General features: G+C 33.9%; 1 protein-coding gene across 2 annotated transcripts in view; it reads left to right on the plus strand.

Moving 5' to 3' along the window:
- The window catches only part of PCDH17 (protocadherin 17), an 89,820-nt gene that overhangs the window by 19,719 nt on the left and 45,727 nt on the right, over positions 1-24,374 (plus strand). For both annotated transcript variants that reach the window (XM_063392192.1, XM_063392193.1), the window contains 2 exons: positions 9,612-9,670; positions 9,843-10,015. In XM_063392192.1, the coding sequence (XP_063248262.1) occupies positions 9,612-9,670; positions 9,843-10,015 (232 nt within the window). The remainder of the gene's footprint in view (positions 1-9,611; positions 9,671-9,842; positions 10,016-24,374) is intronic.

The following is a 24,374-nucleotide window of genomic DNA, read 5'->3' on the forward strand; positions in this document are numbered from 1 at the left end:
CAGACTGATCCAAGGGCTATTGAAACCAGTTTGAAAACACCCATTGATTTCACTGGACCTCAGGTCATGGCTTGTGGGAGTTATATTGTTGCCTTCAGTGAGAGTATGGGTTGGACAGAAAAAGGTAAACATACTGGATAGATGTTAACACAAAGTTAACAGATTTTAAATATCCACTGTCTCTGTTTTCTCCTTACTAAATATGATAAGTACAAAACAGATTAACAGTGTTAAAAGGCCATAATTTGTTCTTCTTCTCCACCATCCAGTACTACAGTGTTGATAAGCTTTCATCTGTTCAGAAAACATTTGGGTTATGTTGTTTTTAGAAGCAGGAAATAAGCAGTGGTAAGAATAGGACAAATTCACTTTGCATACCGGATTCACTGGGAATGCCTGCTAAGTAAGAGCTTTCAGGTGTGTCTCAAAATTTTTTTAAAAAATGCCAGGATGTCAAAATTGCACTGAAGAATGTGGAAGATAGGAAGAGAGGAAGAGAGAAAAAGAAAGAGAGAAAGAAAGAAAGAGAGAAAGAAAGAAAGAGATAAAGAGAGAGAGAGAGAGAGAAAAAGAAAGAAAGAAAGAAAGACAGAAAGAAAGAAAGAAGAGATATGATTATTCTCATGCAGACAAAAAGGGTTCTAAACATTTTTAAATTCTAAACAGATACTTTGATCATATTCTTACATTTCAAGGCACTATTTTAAAAGCTTTTACTATAATTTTGATTTAAGTTTTCCTTTATTTTCTAGACTTCATATTAAGTCTAGAAAACATTAAAATATCTTAAAAAAATTTTAAAAAACCACCAACCTACAAATGCTGTCAAAGACACACTCCTACATGTATTGTTATTTAGAGTTCATGGTATGATATTCTTGAATATGAATATACTGGATATTGCGGTAAGTTCAGATTTCATTCTATTTAGCTAATTGTAATTGAGTCTGTTATGCAGTAAACATAGTATCTGTTATGAATACTAAGGTAGACTCAACATGGTGGGAGCCATAGATAAAAGGAGCATTAAAGCATTTCAAATTCAATCATTAGGTTTCATTGCACCCATCTGCTACCAGAAAATATAATGGGCAGCTTGATTCATTGACCCTTAACTGTCATTTTTGAAACATGTTTTTTTTTTAAAATCCATATTTTCAAGTCAGACCTAGAGAGGTTATTTGATAAGAGAATACCAACTATATTTTAATGCAATTACTTTTTTCTTTTTATTTTTTTAATATAATCGGGTTTAACGGTCTGTTGTATATTCTGCTAATCCAGTAAAAGTAGTTATTTCACATTGAATGTGGTTGAAAGCAACTAATGTTCAACTTCATTAAGACTTCTATTGAATAGAAGGTTTGTTGAATTTCTGCTTTTTTTAATGCATGAACTAATACCTCTTATTAATTATTTCCAGGTGTTTTTGTTACACTAGAATTATACTTACATATTTCATTTTCACAAAGTTTATACAGCACAGCACAGGGGCTAAAAACAGATTGAAACTGTGGAGTGCTTTGTATTTTGTTTCCAAAATACTTTTTATCTCTTTCCTTTTATATTTTGAAGCAAATATTATCTTTTGCAGGGAGCGGGGGTAAAGTGGGTACTTCTCTTTGCAATTCTATATGTGTGGCACACAAGTAGGCTGTCTCATAAAATAGCAGTTTTACTTGGTGAAAGCAGGAAACTGTGATAAATGAGGATAATTTAATGTTTTCTCAGCAATGGCAAACTATTATACTATTCTGTCATCTGAAGTTTTTTAATGGAAAAGAAGTGGTTACTTGTGTTTCTTTACGCAACGGGATACAATTCCTGAAATATTTATGTAATAAAGAGACAGATGTATGTAACCTAACCTTATAATCCCATTTCACAGCTCTTCCAAATACTAGGAAGCTCAATAAATGGGAAGCCGATTATATTGGCACTGTAACTCTATTAATAGGATTCGGATTTGCCTTATTGACAAGCCAGTACTGTTAATATGATCCAGTACATTAAATTGACAGGAAAACTGGAGCGATAGAATGTATCTACATCTTAATTGACAGGGAAGCTCTTTCAAAAGGTTCTTAATGTGGTTTTTATTGACAGAGTATCTTCAGTAAGTACATATCATTGGTGAGCAGTGTAAATATATTGGATGCAACTGTACTAGCAGATTCAGGTGTAGTTATTGTTTTGTCTTTCCATACTTCCATCTTTGCTTTGCTGTTAAGTTGTATGAAGCTCTCTTGTAAGACCTTTGCAAATGCCTCTTATGGCAACCAGTCTAACAGCACCACTCACAGGCATTTGACAAGTTGAGAATTATTTAAAATGTGTTCATCATTTTTAAATGAATAGTGGCTGTGCAGAGCAATGCAATAATGTGTCATGAATTTCATTATGTTTATTTATTGACGCTGTGATAGCGTTATTGTATTTTCAGCTTGAGCTCTTTATGAGGTGTGATGTTTGGCACTTCTTCCTACTTTCTTATCGTGCATCTTCTCCAAAAAGTAGTTCAGCTTTAGAGCTCATATTACAATTCCTTTTTCCTAGTCACATTTGACAACTTTCCACATGCTCTTCTGACGTCATGCTCATTTCATTACATTTCATGTTTCTCCAGTGCAAAATAAAATAAGGCTCAGAAACATGAAATCATTGTTTAAAAAACCAACAATTTGAGTTTGGTCCAGAAAATCTTGATTCCCTTTTCAGTAGGAGAAAGTTTTAGGTTTAGTTTCCACAGGTTTTCTTTGCCACATCTTTCTTAGACAGAGAGAAGTCTGACCTTAAACACACATCCAGCACTGGTAGAGGAGCTGCAGGCTTCTGTTGAGCTGACTTCCCTGACGACAAAGAGACAAGCTTGTTCTTGAAATGCTCAAATCTTTTATTTCATATAAAAAAAAACCTGATTAAGGTCGGGTCTCACCTTATCTTTTGAATGTCACTCAGGTCTACTTTTTTTACCAGGATCACTTAAAATTATGCCATTCTATAATGACCTTTTTAGCTTCTTCAGTCTTCCAACTTGGTGAAATCATCAGTGAGATAAGAGAACCTTGTCTGGGCCTTGTGATTTCTTATCCTTGCACTATGTTGAACTCCCACAGTCCAGGTTTCTGCCATCTTTAGTGTCTTGTACATTGCAGAATAAACTCTTGTGAAAATTTAACAAAGAGTTGGTTTCATTAAACCAGTAGTACAAACAATTGAAATAATCTACAATACCTTAGTAGGACACCTTAACCAACAAATCAACAATAATTTATTTTGATAACAAATACGGTAGTTACTAAGAGAAAACAGTGCATGGATTAGGCATTCATACAGGGAGATCTGCATTCCTTTGCTTATGGGAAGGCACGATACTGTCTGTCCTTAGAGCTTCACTTTTCAGAAGTCAATCACTGTGCAATTGACTGAAGGGCTCAGGACCTGTTCCTCGCACAGTTTTGCTTTTCTCATTCAAGAGGAAGAGAAAACACGAGCCACCAACCAACACTTTAATAAAGAGTGCAGCAAGCCTCATGAATGATAGTGCCTTGTGCATTTGACTGTTTTTACTGTGCTGTGTTTACAATGTGCTTTTGAAGAATGCTATGTATGTCAGAAATTCACATAAACACACTGTAGGACTTTTAACACCAAAATACACATCTTGCAGCAAGTGTGAAATTTCCCAAATATGTACATGTCATATAAATTACATCTCAAAAGCTTTTTCAAAGGGATGAGAGTGGAGAGTACAAAGTAGGATAATATTTTTAAAAATGTCCTATTTAATTTTGTCCTTGAAAAAAGTGAAACAACTTATGGCCAGTTTTGGTCTTGTTGTTGTTTGTTTTTGCTTTTGGGATAATGAATTTTCTTAATGAAGTAAATCTTGTGGAACCAAAAACTACTATTTGAGGCTAAGTATACACACTCACTGGCAGTCTTATACTGAGAAGTCTTTGTGAAAAATTGTACTATATTGAACCCACACTGTTCCTAACAAAATGAAGACAATTGTCTGCTCTTTCAAAACTCAGTTTGGCAGAATACAATTCTTTTGCCTCCAGAAGAGATTGCCATTATATAAGATCTTTGTTTCATGGGGGAAGGGTGAATACTTGGAATTCAGCTTTTCAAGAAAAGGCACAGAAGATGCTTGAATTAGATATTAAGTGGCAGTCTGATAAAGGTGAGAGATGTTTCATTTCATTTTTGCATTTAATGTTTAATTAAAAAGAAGTTAGAGTCAGCAAAGACATTTTGCTTTATTATAGTTCCAGGTATGAACACCTACATAAAATGGAGCTGCATTAAATCATTTCAGAAAATGTGATACTTCTTCTTGTAATTCTGAGAAAAAATTATGAATATTCTAGTCCTCTAATATTCATAAAACTGATTAATGTCTAAGTCTTTTTTTCATATTTTAGAGTACATCTTTCCCTTATATGACAATTATTTCTAGGCACAATTTGTCAAGAATACTTAAATACTGAATTTCTCTCTCTGTCCCTGTTTCTTTCTTTGTCACCTCCTCTTTTTTTTTTGTAGGCATTGATTTTTTTTAGACAGACCTGTTGAATTGCACAGCTTTTTTCTTTTAATTTTCTCTAATTTTATTCAAACAATATGGAATACAGCAAATACTGCTAGAAATCTTCAAAATTGTGAGACAATTTTTTTTTAAAGTAAAGAGAAAGAAAAATCATGAGGAGCATCTAATTTTTAAGAAAATGTGCTTTTTGCAGGAATTCTTGAAAGCAGAAGCTTGTGAAGTCATCTACTGTTCTCTTGCTGAGAAATAGCAGAATTTTTGAAATCTGATTGATTAATACAGTGCTGTAATTCTAGTCCTGGATTTTTAAAAAAATAGTATGTGCAGAACCACAATAGAACTGCTTTGTATTTATAAAAATATCATAGGATTTCAACAGAAGTAAACACATATACCTTGTGAACATGAATTTATGAAAAGATAAAAAAGGGATAAGAGATGAATATAGCTCATTGCTAAAAATATTCTCCATAATTCATTCTGTAATGCTTGGCCCAGGCTGATTCAAACTGCTTCCAGTGATGAGGTTTTTACTTTTTTATTCTTATGAGTTTATTTAAGGTTAATGGATCCTATGAAGAATTTGATTTTCATACTCTGTTCTTGGCTATATTTTTTCCTTTTCCTTTCTCTAAATTAAACTTTTGGAAACCATAGCCATTCCAGAATTAATTAGTAGAAATTTAACAGTTGACTTTCAAACTTTTGAATGGTTTTATTTCTGAGTCTATAAAATTTAATATTTCAAATAAACCTTGCGAGAGCTGTATTTGGCAACAATGTTAGTTTATCTAGGTCCTCGTGTGGTCACAATATACAAGTCCTGACAGGTGCAATAAACTGAATAGTTTTGTAGACAGTTGATGGCACTTGGAAAGATATTCTATGTGTTGTTCATGCAAACACTGGCCAGCTAATTATTTTCAAAGTCCCATTATTGAACTTTAGCAATTATATTGTCACATTTGAAATTCCATACCAGTAAATCCAACCAGCTCAAGTTGCCCGGAGAAGTTCTGGGTGCCCCATCCCTGGACCTGTTCAACACCAAACTGGATGGGTCTTTGAGCAACTTGAGCTGGTGGAAGATATACCTACCCATGATGATATTTAAGGTCTCTTCCAACACAAATCATTCTATGATTCTATGAAAAGTGTATTTTTGCACAGGTTTAATTTGCCTCTTCTTTTATTTTCCTTCTTCTCAATTCACCGAAGTTAAAGGTAACAAAATCAAACTCTACAATATTTTCTGAAAGGAAATAACCCTTTCTTTTTAAATTTTTGCAGCTTTTTGAAAGGTTTCTATGCATTCTGACCTCTTTTTAAATGGCTTTTTTAATGAGCTTCAACTTCTGAGAAAAATGTATCAAATGTGTGTACAGAAATCCTGACATTTTTCTGCAACATTATACTAACAACAGGGTTCCTAAAGTTTCATATTTGATCGAGAGTCACATATTATACAGATAGGTAGAAGAAAGTATTTGTAAAGGTCTGTTGTAGCAACTGTCAAAAAAGAATATCTGTTGAATGGTTCAACAGCATAAAGTCACTGGAAATGAGCTAGTTCCTCTAATCTGTGAAAATGAGTCATTAAACCAGGACCACTTCTCTAAGGTGCCTTTGGACAGTTAGGTTGACAGACAGACTTTAATTTTCTGGTGGCAGTGGACATTTCTGGTTTTGTTTTAATTTTATGATAACATTCGTCCTGCTACTGAAGAACCTGTTCTGCGGTGACCTAATTGATACTCCATCCCTCGGTCTTGAATCACAGATAGAAAACATTTCTTTTACTGTTTAACTCTGGTGACTTTTATCGATAGATTGTTCCTGGAGATTTTTTGGAGGGAGGATGAGAATGAGGGTGGAGTTTTACTTTGTTCTTCAAGAGGTTAATGACTTTGGCACTTGAATAATATTTGGTTATTTATCATGAGACTGCAATTCCAGGCAATTCACTTCTGACATGATGCGTTGTGATCTGACATGATCTTACTTAGATTTAGCTATTGCACTGGACATCTTACTGGTTGTCAAAATTCCCCTATGCCAGTAATACTCGCCAGGAGTATTATGTACCTAATGCTAGATGACCAAATGGGATATTTTGTATTTCCCGAAGGCACATTGAGGGATCTTGGCTGATTAGCTATTGTAGCTCACTAGATTTTAGGCGGTTTTCTGCAGGTGAACTGCAACCTACCTTAAAACTGGAAGTCCAGAGTTTTGGTGATTTTGTTGTCCTAGAAAGGGCTGTAAATCCAGAGAAGAACAAGAAGTTTTTTAGATTTTTAAAGCAGTATTCACTTCTTAGAGTTACAGCTATGCAATGTAAAGAGGTATGATTAATGTATGAGCTGGAATGTGTAATATCACTTCCATAGACGTTAAAGTGTAAAAATTTTAAGTATATGACCTCTCACTTCAACTGGGATTAAAATAGGAAAAAAAAATATTTTAGGGGAGTTAGACATGTTAGACATTCATCTTTCTCTCTCATCCACTGTGAAGCAGATGTTTACATTTCTAAGATTCCTCCAAACTGCCAAGCCTTAACATTAAATTATTTTTTAATTATCACAATTTTTAATAGATATTTTCAAACAGGAAACAGTTCTCCCTTTGCTGCCTGTATCTAGAGTGCCGTTCCAGCTCAAAATAAACATCATACCTTCATAATTCACAGAAGGCCTAATGCTTTTAGAGCAGAAAGAACAGTATTCAACTCTGAGCTCTGTGTCTGTATATGACCATCAAGTACTTACATTTGTTCTTTTGTAATAATGAATTTGCTGTAACATGGCATCCTATTCATTGTATTGCTGCAAAATACAGTATGAAGGTAATTGATGAAATTATTATCTAGTTAAAGGTCTTTAATGATTGCCATGAATGAAGAATTTCTCTGCAATTAAAATGTGGTCATATCTTCTATTTTAAAGTCTGTGTATTGGCTCATCCAGGATGTATGAAATGCTTTTTTTTCTATGAAAAAGCAGAGACAAAAAGTATGACGGGTTTTTACAGCAGTCCAGTTTACAGTTAAGTGCTTAGCACCGTCAAAAAGGAGGAGTTATTTTCAGTGCAAAAGTGTGACTTTTAATGGCAGAAAATTAATAAAAAGGCAGCTTATAGCAGTCATTTTGACTGCTAGTGTCATGAAAAATGGAAATGTTGATTCTGGTAGCAGCTGTGTTTAGGAGGAGACAGATGTCTTACGTAAGTAAAAGCATAAGGTCACTTTTCCTGGATATCTCTATTTGAGATATTAGACATAGAAAACAGACATGAGTTCTGCAGTTGTAAAGGATTATTCAGGTTGAAAAGTACTGGGTTCTGTAAGTACTATAATGATTGAATATGACTGTATATATATCAGGTAGGTTTGCTGCACAAAAATAGCTTAAAACTTGTGAGAAGAAGAGAAACAGCAGAATTATATCTGCTTCGAAAATAGGATGTGCTGCATTTGAGAGTTACACATAAGACTGCTGAAATACACCTCCTTTTTCAGTTCTTTCAAAAGTTTGTTTTTCTAACTTGATACATACTAAATGTGAAGATGAACTTTTATTCTAATTGCATATACTAAAGCTAGGACGGATGTGAACATAAATATCTGTTATAATCTTATTTTTTGAACTAAGGGATTTAGAAACTAGAAGTATGTACATTGACCTACATGCTGAATGGAAGATGGTTCTATATTTTCCGTCCCTTCTGTAAAACACAAAAGACATCCGTGGTATACAAGCACATCTATTTCACAAGTCCCTTGGGAGTAACAGATGTCTGCCCAATATCTGTTGCCAACAGCAGCAACTTAAATTTTGGATAAAACTTTTTGCCTCTTTTCCAAGCTCAGATATTCCAACCACACAAGAAGTAGCAAATATTTCTGATTACCTCCTACTGATCAAACCAAAACAAAGATCAAAAAAAGGATGTGGGGAGTGGCAGGGAACCCCAAATATCCAAGATCCCAGTCACTTGTGTAAGCCCTTGCTGTGTGACATTAAACCTTTGGCCCTCAGCTTCATTAACGGAGTGCTGCCGGTGTTGCGGACACTGACCCGCTGGATGCTGCTGCGAAAGCCGGAGCTGCTGCGGAGCAGAGTGCTCTGATGTGAAGTGGTGCAGAAAACAGTAGAAGCTCTGTCGCTAGGTCAGCTGCAAGAAGAAGTGACGTGTGTGAATGTACAGTATGCGGAGATTTCTGAATGATGCAGTCTCTCTTTCTCCCAAAGAACTTCAGCTAATGATACAAGGGGAATTCAGTTCCCTTTGGCAGGACTCCATGTTGATCTGGATCCTTTTAATACTTCTGCTTCTACAGTTACTTGGCTCATGCTGCTAAAAATATACATGACAGACTTAAAGTATCTTCTTTTAAGACCTACTTGTCAACAGTGATCATTTAATGTTCTTGTTTGCATGTGTGGTTCTCATTATTCTGACACAGCTATTAATACTGATGAAAATTAAAGAGAGAAAATCCAAATATTTTTATACTTTCATTTTTCCAGTAGCATCTGAGAAACCCCACAGTTAATCATCCATAAATTTTCTTGATTTTTTGTTTATTTTTTTAATTCAAGTGTAATATAACAATATACAAAACTGTATTACAGAAGTAAGAGCTTCGGAATCCCAGTAGATGATGTAATTATGATTAAAAATTAGTATTATTGAATAATTCACTTTTTTAATATGCAAGAGTAATTTTTTCTCTCATTTTCAATAACCATCAGTCTTAATATCTATCTAATGAAAAAGCATAAACAGTGTCATCTGTCAGGTTACTAACAGAGAATGCCACTTATTGGAGCCTCATTGTTTACTTTAGCAGGTAATTTGTGGACCGGAATCATTTAATTGTTCTGAGCACATAATTACATGCCAGCATTTTCCAATTTAATTAAAATATACAAATCTGAAGATTAAGGGAATTTTTGAATTATTAATCATTTCTCCTCTAGGAAATCTTGTTGCTCTGCAGGAGATTTGTCCAGTGTACAACTATACGTATTTTTTTCCTTCTCTTTCACAGACAGACAATTTTCCCGCAGAGCCCAATTACATGGGCAGCAGGCAGCAGTTTGTTCAAAGGTAAGGCCTATTAAATAACTTTCTTGGCTTCCCCATTTGCATTCTTGTCAAAATTGCTTTGCCAGAGAGTACAATTCAACTTAGAACAAGTAAATACAACATTCTCTCTCTCTCTCTCTCTCTCCTTTTTTTTTTTTTTTTTTTTTTTTTTTTTAAAAAATATGTTTTTCAGTAGCTCCACGTTCAAGGATCCAGAAAGAGCCAGCTTGAGGGACAGCGGGCATGGGGACAGTGATCAGGCTGACAGTGACCAAGACACTAACAAAGGCTCCTGCTGTGACATGTCTGTTAGGGAGGCACTCAAGATGAAAACTACTTCAACTAAAAGCCAGCCACTTGAACAAGGTGAGTGAAGCCTACAATGTCTACAGAAGCGTAAAGTTTAAAAAGTCATTATCAGCCTATTAGTATTGCAGTTGTGGGTTATCAGGGAAAATAGCCCACTGATAATATTATCAGAGAAAACAGTAAATCTTGTCTCTAGCCCAGAGCAAAGAACACAGTATCTTTCAGAACGAACATGAAATGAAACCACAAGTGTCCAAAGCAGATTAAAAAAAAAAAAATCAAAGAAAAGAAAGAAAAAAAAATCAGTACTTTTGAAAATGATTAGAATACACTTTATCTCCACTGGCATTGCCTGTGATATATTATACACAATCCTTCTGTCAAAGTGTGATTTGGAAATTCAAACTAGACATGACTTCAACAGATAAAAGAACACCAGACATTTACATTCCTCATGTAGATTGGAGTAAAGAGAAAGAAAATGTTTCGCATGAAAGACAAGAGTAAAAATGAATCAGAAGATTTTTTTATTTCATGGATGCATTTTCCTGTTCGTAATGTTGATTTCACAATTAAGAGTACTGTGAGAAGTGTCAAATACTAATGCAACCTGTTTTCAATATACTTTCATTCACATCCCATGACGGTAGAAAAGAATAAGACTGTCTGTGAAACAGCTGAAATGACTTAGATCAACACAATGACAATGTTCTCTGCCGACATTCATTCTGACAAACAAGCATATTTATTTCCTCAAACTGTGTCCAATTAATTTTTTCCCAGATGTGTTTTATCAAATTAGGAGATCTTTTATTTCAAAAGATACACTTTTTTTTTGAGAGAGAATCAGACAGACAAAGCACTCCAGCATTCTCTACGTTTATGTTTTGCTTCTACACTGTAAGCAATAAAGAAGTGCATCACTGAATGATTTTTAAATGTTTTGCATATTTCCCATTATTTTACTTTGTTGTGGGGAGGTTGTTTCAGTGTTAAAGATAGTTAGGAAATTATTAAATCAGTCAGCTTTAATAAGAATTTGTGTTTCTAATTAAGCAGAAATATATGATAAGCTTTTTGTTAGTTGTAGATTAATTAGACCTGGGTTTTTCACCTCTTAGCTTAGTCTGATCTGTAGTGCAGTCATCAGAAAATACATGTTCAACTTCATTTTTCTGATTAAGTTGAGATTGTAGTATAATTTTTGCAGTGCAAAATATTTAGAATGTTGCAGTATAATTTATTCTGCATACATTTATAGGTTGACCTCATATGTGACCTTATTTTCCAAGTAATAAATGCCAGAAAGATTATTTCTTTCCTGACCTTTTGCCACAGCAACTCTCTGCTTATAATTGGACATTGATCTGTATAAAGATGCAGTGCAGGATTTTTTTTAAAGAAGCTATTTGAGCGTGTGTCTTATTCTCTCAGCTTTGTGTGATACAAAGACAAAAATTCTGGATTTCCATCTATCAAGTATAGCCCTGAAAGATCTTTAAAATGTTTAAGGTTTCACTAGGAAATTATCTAGTACTCAGATTAAAAATGTGTGCTTTTTTAGAAAAGGACTGTATGGCCGATGTTCATAATACTGCAGTTTGTCCAGCAGCATCAAATCCAATTCTGGTCAAAATATATGCAGTCTAGTAAGAACATTAAGCGAACTATTCCCATTGCTTATTTTCATTATAATGCGAAGAGTTATATGCGGGTTTACATTTGTCATTATACCTAGGTGAGATGCCCTATTCATCAAGAAAATTTATTCCAATCACTCAGATGAATTCCTCATGTTCCTATTAAATATATATTGAATTGTGGACATTAAGTATTGTCAGCCACTGAACTACAGCAGTGGCTGTTTATGTGAATTTCTTTTCTGAAAAAAATAAAATAATGATGATAGAGAGACAAAGTATTTTTTCCTTTTTTTTTTTTTTGTTCTCCCCAAATATAATTACATATAGTAATGATATAAATTTATTTGCTTGAATGAACTCTTCTGTCTCTAGTGTGCTGTAATAAAATTATTGTCATATTATGAAAATAGAACCTCCATCGGGCACCTTATGGGATTATGGGATTTCAGGTCATTGTAGTAACAAATGTGGTGCTCTATGGTGTTCCCAATGAAATCAATGATTACTTGTCATGGAACTTAGTATGATTTGGTTTCTTAGCCCAATGAAATATTTCTCTTTTGAAAGAAGATAAATAAAATTGCTTTCTCTAGTCATAAGCCAAGTTGAAGGAGGGTAAGAAATATGATATATGTGATTAGGATAGAAAAAGAATTGAATTTTTCTTTAGAGAAAAATTATTTTCTGCGAAAAGGAGATGGAAAGCTTACTAGAAACAATTGTCTCCAGCAATGCCTGAAGCAATATCAGAAGTTGTGGTTCTGTCATTATTCTGGTTGTATGCAGGAATGGGAATTCACTATTTTGTAGCCAAGTTCTAGGCTTGATTATTGTTTATTAAAGATATTTAAAATATTTTAGCCTCTGCTATTAGAACAACACTAGTAATTAAACCTTATGAAATTATTGAAAAATTATCTGGATTAACTGCGAACTCAGGATCTTGATGTGTGAATCCTCATTTAAAAGTGAGTTAACTTTAAGTTTGATATATTCTTAATTTAATTCCAAACACTATTGTCATACCCATGGTAGTAATAAGAATTATAATTGTACCAGTAATTTGACTACAGTTTTGATCAACTCTAGCCCAGATAGTTGAAAATTAAAAGGCCATAATGAGATGAAAAGTGTTTTGGTAACACTACAGCAATTGTGCTTCTCTCAGTAACAGAGAAGTAGCAAATTTTAAGAAAAATAAATTTTAGACAAGATGTTTTCTGATTTCAGCATGAGATGGCAAGCAATCAAGCTTACTTTATGACTGTCATTAGATAAATGAAAACACTGAATGATAGAGCCTGTCAGTTCACTATTGAAATACTTGATCTCAAGGAAAATTTATCCAGATAGCAAGTTTTGTCTGGTAGAGATTTTAAACATTTTCCCAAATAAGAAAGACAATGCAAATTAGATATAATTAATTTCATAATTAATGAAATACTTATGGAATGGCCTTAATGGCAGAAAAAGCTCCACAAACTGTAAAAATTATTGTTACAGTAAGTCTTGTGTTACAATAAGCACGTCCCACTTTAGTTATCTTGGCCTTATAGTCTCTTGCTGTGATATCCAAGCCACTTTCTGCATAAGAATATCTAGCTGTCTCTTAAGCTTACTTATGCTATCTTAATCAGCTGTCTTACTAAACAGCTTGTTCCATATGTCTGCTATTCTTTTAATAGAATGGTTTTGGATCAATTTGTTTTGTTTACCTGTCTTTCTTTCCACTTCTTTTGCTGATACTTTAAACCCTATCACTAGTTTGGACAGTATGAGATTACCCTACTTAGAAGTCTTACAAGAATTAATAGTTTTGAACACAACTGTCAAATTACCTATTTATTTCACTCAAAGTTTTAGCACATAATATTCACTTTTTGCATTTAAATAACAGAGTAATTGTTTTGTTTAAGTATGGTTTAAGAATAACAGCAATAATCTATATTTCTTTGAAAGATATCCAAAGCTGAAAATTATATCATAACCCATAAAACATAAACAATAATATCTACAAGGGAGCAGTAAAACAGCAAGATGTTAATTTTATGCTTTTCTTAGTGAATCTTGCATATGCTTACTTTATAATCAGTAAAAAATATTGAGTTATGCATTTCTACAGTTACTCATAAATTATTGTCTTTGTTAGATTTTCTCAGGAATTTTTAGTTTCTTTTTCTTTTGTTCTGCTTTTTAGTTATGGTTTCTTTTTTCTCTCTGTCTGTGTTTTCTTGTTTTAGTCTAAAACAACGCTTTCATGTCTTTGTCCAAAAAACTTCAAGGGATTAAATATCTCCAAATTCAGTAGCTTTGTTGAATTTTTGCTTTATCACTGTGCGTTGCATCTTTTCTTTCTACACAGTTTCTTGCCATTCACACCCGCATCCCATAGAAAAGCCATTTCTGCACATGCTGTTGCCTCATTAACAATAGTGTGGATTGTGAGAATAAAGAAAAAAAACAGAGGCAACTGCTTGGAGGAAGGGTAAAATGAAACTCTTCAGTGTAGTTGTCAGAGTCTCCTCTAGGACTAAGGCTGCTCATCAGGCTTCTCTGCAAAACAGCACCATTTTAGTCTAGGGTATTGTTACTAGTATAAAAGGAATTTAATGTATCTGCATGAAAAAAGTGATACTAAGTGTAATTTGAAAATATAATAGCTCTTTTTTCATCACAACAAAAATACATTTGCATCACAACTGATGTGGTTCTGCATGTAAATCTTAGGAATAAAAATTATATCAGTTCTGGAGACTCTCTATGAACAGTTACCCCTTGTGCTTGCCCACTGAACATGTTCACATAACATGTCTGTAGTAACTTGTTCATTTGTAGTCTCCATTTCTAAACAAGACTGATCCTAGAAATCAAGCATCCTGCATTATTCATCTGCAGCAGAGCAGAAATTACAAAAAAAAAAATTACCAAGATTTTTCTGGACTATCCATTAATTTCTTGGCATAATCTTGCTAGAGTCTGTTGGGTAATTAAAAACCATTCTGTTTAACTGAGTTAGACTCAGTCTAGACTGAGAAGTGCAGAAAGTTCATCAAGCACATTTCTGCTGTCTGACATCATCACCAATGCTTTCCATGCCATTGGGGATGATGAGTTCTTTCATGAATATATCAATTTAATGAAATAATAGGAAAAGAAGGTTGAGGAGAAATATTTCTTTTCAAAGTTTGCAAAACTGGTGATGGCCTCTTCTGAGAAACTGATGGAGGCTGGGAGTCTCCAGAAACTGACACAACCTGTGAAATCTTTTGTTCAACAATGCTTCCTCCCATAGGTTTTTTTCCCCTGTACAGAATGTCACATTTTCTCTATGCTCAAAATAGCTGTCAGAATACCCTTCTTGCTCTGACACCATTGAAGAGTCTTTATGTGCAGCACTATCATCCTTTCTAATTTGCTTACTTACCATGGTCAGGTAAGATGCTAGCTTGCTGGTTTTTTGCACACAGTGTCTATTTTTTCAATTTAATCTGACAAATTATTTTTCAGGAAAGCTATATGAGTTTGAGTTTGGTACACAACTTAATTGTAGTGAGGGTCTCTTTCCTTTTCTTGGTATGTCTCAGTAGCAGAATCTCTTTCTAGAACTGTAAATTCTGAAAATTGTTGGGTGAAGCCCACACAAAATGAGATTTTGAGACTCGAGTTTTCTGCTTCTGTTTGTTCTTTCCTATATACTTTTCTCTTTTTTTTTTTTTTTCCCTGTGTTTTACGCAAGCACATGAATGATCCTAGATGAGGATTAGCATAAATCGAGGAAAACTTATCTATTCTGTAACTGTTTTTGATTGACCAAATTTGTTATCAACAAGCTGGAGATGTTTGATTTTGGCCGTATTCTAATAAGGAGATTTTAAGATGAAAAATGTAGGTAGAAGTGCAGAGTTTTCTGAAGAATAACACCATTCTTTGATATCTACTCTGGTGTGTGCAGTGAGTTCAATATGACATTGAAGCCACTGACATTACTTCAGATTTTTTCTGCTGTGAGTACTTTGTTCAGTGAAACAGTTCTTCTAAATGTATGAGAATTAGCAGCGTTATTATTGGTCTCATGCTCTTTATAAGTCCTTGTGAATGGTAATATTAAAACTTCGACTGGGATTAAACTTTTAAATTGATATATTTCATTTTTAGTCAGAGGAAAATAATAGAAGTTTCAAATGTTCTAAGTGTCTTGATCTCAAGCATTTAAAGATGATCTAGGTAAGACTTTTGCAAGATTTTGTTACCTGGGCTGAGCTAGACTGCAAATTTTCAATAGTTCCCCATTTTTGAGAGATCAGAATTATATTCTGCCTTCTAACCAAAGTTAATGAACTAGGGAGAAAAATACAGGTCAGTTGCCTTTGCTGTACAGATGATGGTCAGCTTTTCTCATGTTAATACCTAATCTATGACATATCTTTTGCTGTATAATGTTTACACCAAATTATATGATGGATTTAGGCAAAATAAAGAAAACTGTCACATCTGCCAACTTTGTTCACTCAGAGTATTATGTTGAATATCTCTCATGGTTTAGGTTCTATTTTTAGACAATCTCCTAGTCTACCAGTCAATTTAAGTTCATCTTTTAGATTTCAGCTATTTTTATACCAAGTCCAGGTTTCTGATTGAAGCTGTGTGACTGCTTCAAAACAGAATCCAGTTTGGTGCTTCCTCTTTAGAGGTGGAGGGCTCCCAGGCACAGCTCTACCATAGTGTGCTTTTCTCAGAAGTAGACAAGCAGCTTTGGTTTTCAAGCAATGCTATCCAGGTAAGGAAGGAGAAGTTTGAAAAAGCAGATTTTTGTCCTAAAAGAACAGAAAAGTCAGAAAAAGAAGTGAAGTGGCATCCCAACAGAGAAGGGATAGATTCACTTAATGCCTCATGACTTCTCTGCCTCTGTTAATACAAAGAAGAAAAGTGGTGCAAACATTCTGGCAGCTGAAGTGACAGTGAATACAGTTTGCATCAGATTGCCTTAGCCTATTATTGCTGCCTGTTATTGCCCATTATCCTGCATTTCAACTGGCACTGTGTTCTGCCAAACCAGGTTTTTAATCAGGTCCATGTTTCAGCACCTGGCAGATTATTGCCATCATATATCTGGTAGCTGTAAAATTTTGTGAACAGCATATCCCACAATTAATGTATTTAGCCAAAGATTAGGGGGGCAAATTTCTATAACTGATTTTCAAAACACACAGAAAGAGCTTTCTCCATCAGTACACACAAAGATGTGACTGTGACACAAAGGGATTGCAGCCATTCAGCACAACTTCATCCATGCACCATTTGTTGTGTCATACTACATTTTTAGGTAATTTCATTTCTCCTCCAAATTATTTCTACTTATTTTATAATTGAAAATTACTTGAGTGATTGAAAGTTATATATATTTTTGAACTGTTTTGTTTTCTTTGGATGCTTCACTATTGAGTCAATTTAGAAATGCCTTTACTAACATCTGAAAAGTTCATGACTGCACCAATAAAGCTATTCATAAATTTCAGAAGAGTTTTCTTTGATGAGCTTATTTGCAAATTAATTCATACCATGCACTTCAAGATCACAGGTCTATTACCATAAGTCTCGCATCTGAGATTCTAATATTTGGGTGCTGTAGCTGTTGGTGCTCATCTCTTTCTGCTTTACTTCAGACGCAACAAAGCAGAATATCCTCCCCTGTCACTAGTAGAAATCTCATTACATCCTTTCTGTACTTTCTGTTTTGACACTGCCTTTCCTGGGGCTGAGCACAGTTATTGTACTGCAGTTTGTTCTTGGAAGGCTTAGAATCCATAAGTTATTTTTTCACTTTATTCCCACCAGAAGAGCAAGAGAAGGATTTGCAGTTCTCAGTAAGATGAGGTCTTTCTATGTCAAAATCATTATCTTCAGCTAACATTTCTTCTTTTCAGATTCTTTTTATAAATTGAAAGAAAAGTGGTGGCATAGAAAGATCAACAACTTTTGAAACAAGGAAATCAGAAAATAGAGAGTTTTCATAGTATCGGGCTTTATGCATTTTTCTGGGTGATAAATGGATGTTCTCTACTTGTGCTTGCTTTAGTTAATGAATATTTTAGGGCATATATTCATATATTGGATGAATACTTAATATCAAAGAAACTATTGTAACAGGACTAGAAAGTCTATTCCTGACTCTTGTTCTGTCTGAAAACATCCTTGAATGGTGTACTTACAGGTTTCTTTTACTTAAGCTTATACAGAATTACAGTTTAAAAACTCCCCATCTATATGAGGATATGTGTGTTTATCCAGTTATACAGAGAAGACAAAATAAATGCATCTTCTCTCTTCCTCATTTTAAATAGTCATTTTATGATTCATGTATCTCCTCTTATTATTTTATCTCCTCTTATTATGTATCTCTGAGCAGAAAATACTGATATGATAAACAGCAATAGGGGACAAGATTTAACAAAATCCCATTGCATATTGCAGCCACATTCTTTTTTACCAAAAAGAAGCAATATTCTACAGCTACAGTTACCATAACTGTGTACAGTTACTGACACATATTAGTTGAAATCTGAATGATTGTATTTATCAATGGTTCTATGTCCAGCTGGGAAATACAAAAGATAAGTGTCTTAAATAAGAGATAGGAGTTAATTATTCCATTCAGCAATGCTTTAGCTGGAATACAACTAATTGTATTTTGTTCTTCTAGAACAAAAAGTATCTCGTAAAGTCTGTGCACATTAATAGAGACAGTCCTTTTTGTGGCCCTTTTTCTGTTTACCTACTACTTTTCTCCTATGCTGTGGTTTCCAGAGGGAGAAACTTGGTTTAATTTAATTTGAGCCAGAGTTGCAGCATGCTCTAATTAGTGATACATCCACAGTACACAGTTTGTGGGCATATTTTAGAGATAGATCTGGCAGAATTCAAAATCAAAAAAGAGTTATAATAACAGCAGAAAATAGAGGTTTATGAAACATCGCCTGTAGGTGAAGTTTGAAAAGAGTGTTTGTTTAGAATCTGCATGTTCAAATGAGCAAGGACTGGGGTGAAACATAATAAAAGTCTCTGTGTATATAAAGTTGTTATAAATAGGATGGTGCTTGCTTTTTCTTTCCATTTTTTGTTTAATTTTCTGGGAGAAGTATTTAAGTTATATTTGAGGAAGAGCTTAACTATAAAGATGTGTAGGCACTGAAGCAGGCTACCCCTGTAAGTTAAAGAATACCCTTTCCTGGAGATTTTAAAACAGATTAAATGCACATTTGTCAGTAATAATCTAGATTTATTTTAAACTATCCAGGGCCAGAGGATCCACTCTAGTCCTGTTTTTTATGATGCCAAATTTAAATATGGGAATATATTGCACTGTCTAATCCTGAGTAAAACATATTGAATGAGAATATTTGCTCTGATCTGTTACTCAGCGTCTTCTCTGTGAACATCTTCTTTGTCTTGAAGAACTCACCATGGTAGAGAATTGCAGGGAATGTGGATTATGTAGTACCTCCCGACAATAATATGCAACATTTAATGTGTTCCTGGCTCAGAGACAGAGCTGCAGAACGATTAACTAATAGAACTTAGTGAAACTTTGTGTAGTCCCTGTATTTCAGTGATACACCATGCCTTGTATCAGCCTCTGTGCACCTACTGCCCAGTCTGATCTCCAGAAGGGCAGAACAGCTGGTTTCTATTCCCTGCTGCTGCTTACTTCTATTCCAGCTGCTGCACTCAAATAACCTCCCTTCCCCAAGTGGGCTTCATGTGGTTTGAAAGGGACTTAATGTACCTCAGTGCATAGGGAACTTTTGATGCATATTTCATCTTGTTTCAGTTCTTTCTACAGGGAACACTGCATGTATAACAGATGTTCCCTGACTACTACCCTTTCCTGAAGGTGACATGCACTTTTTTGTGTTTCATCTCTAATGTATATAGAGCTGGTAATGCCTGCGTGGTACTAAAAAATAGTGCTCCATGGCTGCCCCTGTGCTGCATGCCAAGCTATATTTAATTCCATCTGCTCCCCTCTGCAGCATGAAATGGAGAAGAGCATATGCCCAGTATAACCAAGTCACACTGTGGCACAGATAATACCCCTTTATTTAAGACAAGTACAGTTATTTTTTAAATTTAGGACCCTATTCTTCCAGTTTTTTAATACATAAATTATTTCATATAAATTAGCGGGGATGTTCATGTAATTACATATAAAAATGCATGGTCCTTTATTATATCTTATTATCCATGCATTATTATTAATATTGCATATTCATATGTACTGTGCATGTCTATATATGTCCACACACATACTCATAAATACAAAAAGAAGACATTAACTGATATCCCTGAAAACTTAATTTTGTAAGCTATATAAATCTATACCTTAACATTATTGAAAATTTAATGCTTTGCAGCATTTTAACATTGCTTGTTTTAAAACTGCAACTATGAGAACAATTCACAAACCTGTTTACACAAAACACTCAATTTTCACCATAAAAGTTGTTTTGGAAAGAATAATAACTCTGAGGCAAAAGCTGTCAGATTAAAATAGTGTATATAATTGAAAAGCAGTACTTTACAATAAAGTGTTTAAATATCTGTTTAATAATGTATCTGACCCAATTTTTATTTGAACAAATGAATACAGTTCTTATATAAAAAGTGCAGTTTAGGTTGTGCATTGACAAGATCTCTATACAGCTACAGAGCCCAAACAACCTTTCAAGGTCCAAATCAAATAGAACAAAAAAAACCCTTAAAAAACAGAAACAGAACTGTGCATGTTCGGACCCTGTGGAGAGACTTTTGCAGCACATCTGTAATCTTCATGGCCCTGGGAAGCGTATATGGGATCTGTGTGTGCTGCTGAATATGAATATTCCTACACTCTCTGGAGTATTCCTACACCTTATGGAATATTGCTGCATTTCATGTCTCTGATTAGTTTTAAGTAGTCATATTTCTTTTCAACATTGGTAATTTGACTTGAAGCAAGTCAAATTTGTCTTTTATCCTTATGGTATTTTGTTGTTGCAAAAAAAGTTCACATAAATTACTTCTTTTTGAGAGGAAGTACATGGAGTGGAGCAGGATGGAAAAAAACTAACAAACAAAAACCCAAACAAACAAAAAATCCAGAAAAAAACCTCAGCAACAACAAGAAAAAGCCAAACAAAAAAAAAAAAAAGAGGAAAAAAAAAAGAAAAAAAAAAAGAATATTTTTGTCATTCATGTTTGCAATGAACAAACAAGTAAAGTAGTTTGGACTTCCAAAATAAAACTTCCCTCAAAATTTTCTTTCTTCATTATATTGATTGTGAAAGTAAAATCCCAAAAGGTGTTTAAGCCTATGACATATAAAATTGTGACTTTTTCTTATTGATACCTTTTGTTTATACAAAGCCATCAACAATATCTATATTTTTGTTACATTTAGAGTCTGTTTAATCATTCTTTATTATTAATGCATATTTTCATTCCTTTATTTTTAATTTTATATGTTTTCTTTTCTGTGAATTAACTTTTTATTTCTAATTATATGGAGAGTAGCAGAAAAATGTTGCTAAAATTTTGGCACAGGAAAGGAGCCTACCAGTTACAGGCTAGACAGTTACTGATTAGTGTGAACTCACCTTCCTTTTGTTATTGAGAAATCTTACCCAAATCACTAATTCACCATTATTTTACAGTGATTTCAGGAGATGTGTAACCTTCATAAGTATGGCAAAATAAGCCAGTATTTAAAGCCTCAAAATAAGCCAGTATTTAAACCTGAGAACTTCATTGCTATTCAGAACCTAAAGATTACTTTAAATTATTTAAAGACATAGATTCAGATGTCAGTAGAAGCTCAGATTTATTGTAAACCTATTAAACATCTTTTTCTGATATGCAGGAGTCTGGAAAGACAGAGTGAGAGTTAGAGGAAGAAAAAGAAAAAAGTATTAACTTAGAAGTTAAGGGGGTGGAACATAACCTGACAGAGGAGAAAAGAAAACCAAATAAACAATCAAAACACATTCAGATTTCCTAGGAAGTAAGAAATTATTAGAGGTAATTTTGTTAAATTTAATTCTCTGCCAAAAGTGATAAAAATTTGTAATTTTCCTAGAGAAATGCTACATTTAAATATTTCTAAACTGGAATTATTTCATATTAGACAGGTGCTTGCTTTTTTGCAGAAATTCATCAAGCAGACCTTTACCACCTTACCCATACTGAATCACTAAAGTATGCTCTTTTTTTGTTTTGTTTTTTTATAAATCTACATAATATAAATTTGTATTTTTAATCCAATGTTAGGTAATATAATTCTTTTGCATAAGCCTTTGTATTAAAAATAAAGTTTTCACAAAACTTAGATGATGTTTTTCCTTGAGATGTATGAACATAATACTCTGGAAAATAGGGAAAAAATTAAGAAAATGATAAGTTTAAGACAGCTAAAAGTACTTTTCAAAATACTAATGAAATATGGGATATTCTAGTCAGTGGCTTCTTCATTTAGACTGAATTTTACATTTCCAAAATAGATTTGAAACTAAGAAACAGTTTTTCTTCTATATATTTAGTCTGCTATAAATACAACAAGCTGGAAAGACCTGAAGGTTTTGTTAGTTAAAAAAAAAAAAAAAAAAAAAAAAAAAAAAAAGCTTCCCCAACCTCTACATTTTCAGCCCTGTTGAAGGAAAGAGCAGCCACATGTTCTCAGGAACCTTGTCCCTATCATTTCACCTACCATCTCACCTACATCTGAGCTAGTTGCCCTAATTCTTTATAGTTAATTAGTTAATTAGGACTCTGTAGAATTACTGAGGAGAGTGAGATACTTCTAGAGTATGATTGATATTTTTTTATCCATTTAAGATGAATCACATCCTCTTTATTGTCAGTAAAAGATGACTAACTGATATAAATAACTGTATATATCAAAACCTAGGAAAGAAGAATTTCTTCTCAGGTTTTGAGGGAATGAGCTTTTTGCAAACTGACCATTGTTTATTTCCAGTCTGGGGCTTCTGTGTTTCTTATTTGTGTTACAGGTGTTAATTTTTCCAACCCAAGTTTACTCTGGAGACATCATCATGAATTTATTTTGCAAATCTTTCCCATTTCATCAGTCATGCTGTGGAGGTGTTGAATATCTCTTCCACGGCAGAAATTTGATTTCTGTTTGCTTGACTATTGTTCCCTCTTCCACATATTTGCAGGTGGGAACTGTTTTCTTCCCCTCACAAAATTGGACTACTGTGTAAGGTGCATTATTTTTTATGCTTTGCTTAATATTTATCAACTTGTCTTTTGGTTTGGATTCCTATGGCCAAATTGATAGTGCCAGAAGCAATGGAGTATAGTGCATTGGAGGTTTAAAATTAGAATTCTGAGATCAACCTTTTAAAAAGCCTATGTGCTGAAATGCTTTACTGAAATGACTCACAAGAAAAGTCTTGGATTATATGGACTTCTTAAAATCAAAATAAGTTAACCTATTTATCTGGCTGCTGAAACTATTTTAATTTAAGTTAATTAACTATCAAGGGATGAATTAATATATTAATTTAAGGATTAATCTCTGTGTAAAATAGCTGTACCTTACATAATGTTAATCTTCAGTAAACTTTTATCATTTGGTGAATGGAAGTAATTCATGAACTTGTTAAGCCTAGCTCCTTATAACATCTAAGGCAGTACTTGTATGTTCATTAAATAGCAATGGAAAAGCTGTTAATCCCCAGCAAATACATTTAAGAATCTACTGGAGATTCATAAACATACAGTAGCAATCCTATTAAATCTAAGCAAATATTTGTTTTAAGATACTCCAAGTCTATCCCGTTTTATCACACCCACTTGCAGGGTGTGCCACTATGATGGCAAGGTGAGGTTTATCTGCATGAGAACACCTGCCACTCTCCTCTCAACTCCGTCACCAGAGCCAGCTGCTGGAGGTGTTGCACATTCTGGCACAAAGAGGTCTCCTTCTAACCTTTGTGCACTCTGCCCCTGAGAGAGATAAACTAAACTAAATATATAGTCACATAACTATGTGAATGTCAGAGTTTTCTGCCAAATAGCTGTGAGAAATGGGGTTGTCATATTTTTTCACACTTCTAGAAGACATATCTTTACCAGCAATGCTTCACAATATAGATGTGGTCTCACAAGTTGCTATTCAGCATCAGTGTCATTGATAGAGAACATAGTCTGCTTTCTTGCAAGGCTCACACAGAGAAAGACTGAACTGCATTTTTGACAAATTGAACACTGTTGTCAGGAATATGTTACACACCTTCTCATGTACAGATTAACCCTAATAACAACCCTTTAACTCTACAAGTGCCTCTCAGAACTGTATCAGAAAGTAAATCTTCTATACTGTACATCACTCAAATACTTAGGACTGTCTTCTGCTTTTTTTGTTTGCTCTTTCAGCTTTGTTAACAAAAAAACAGGTAGCGGAGTAACCAACCAATCTGGATTATTTTTCTGTCTCCCTCTCTCAAGGTAGTTCCTTTACACTGGGAAATATGAGTACCTTCTTCTGGTTGTTCAGTTTACAATTTTTTTACCCACAACAAAACATTTGTTTGGTTGGTTTCTTCGATAAAATAGAGAAGCAGTTTATGAAACAAACAAACAAATCCCCCTCCCCCCATTTTAAGCTAAAAAAATAGTGATTTCTTGTGAAAATATTAATTAGACAATTTAAAATTACTACAGATTGCTCTTTCAGAATTTATGGGAAATTTAATTTAGATTAAGGGCCCATATAA

Source organism: Prinia subflava, chromosome 3 (assembly GCF_021018805.1).
Source record: "Prinia subflava isolate CZ2003 ecotype Zambia chromosome 3, Cam_Psub_1.2, whole genome shotgun sequence".
Taxonomy (NCBI): domain Eukaryota; kingdom Metazoa; phylum Chordata; class Aves; order Passeriformes; family Cisticolidae; genus Prinia; species Prinia subflava.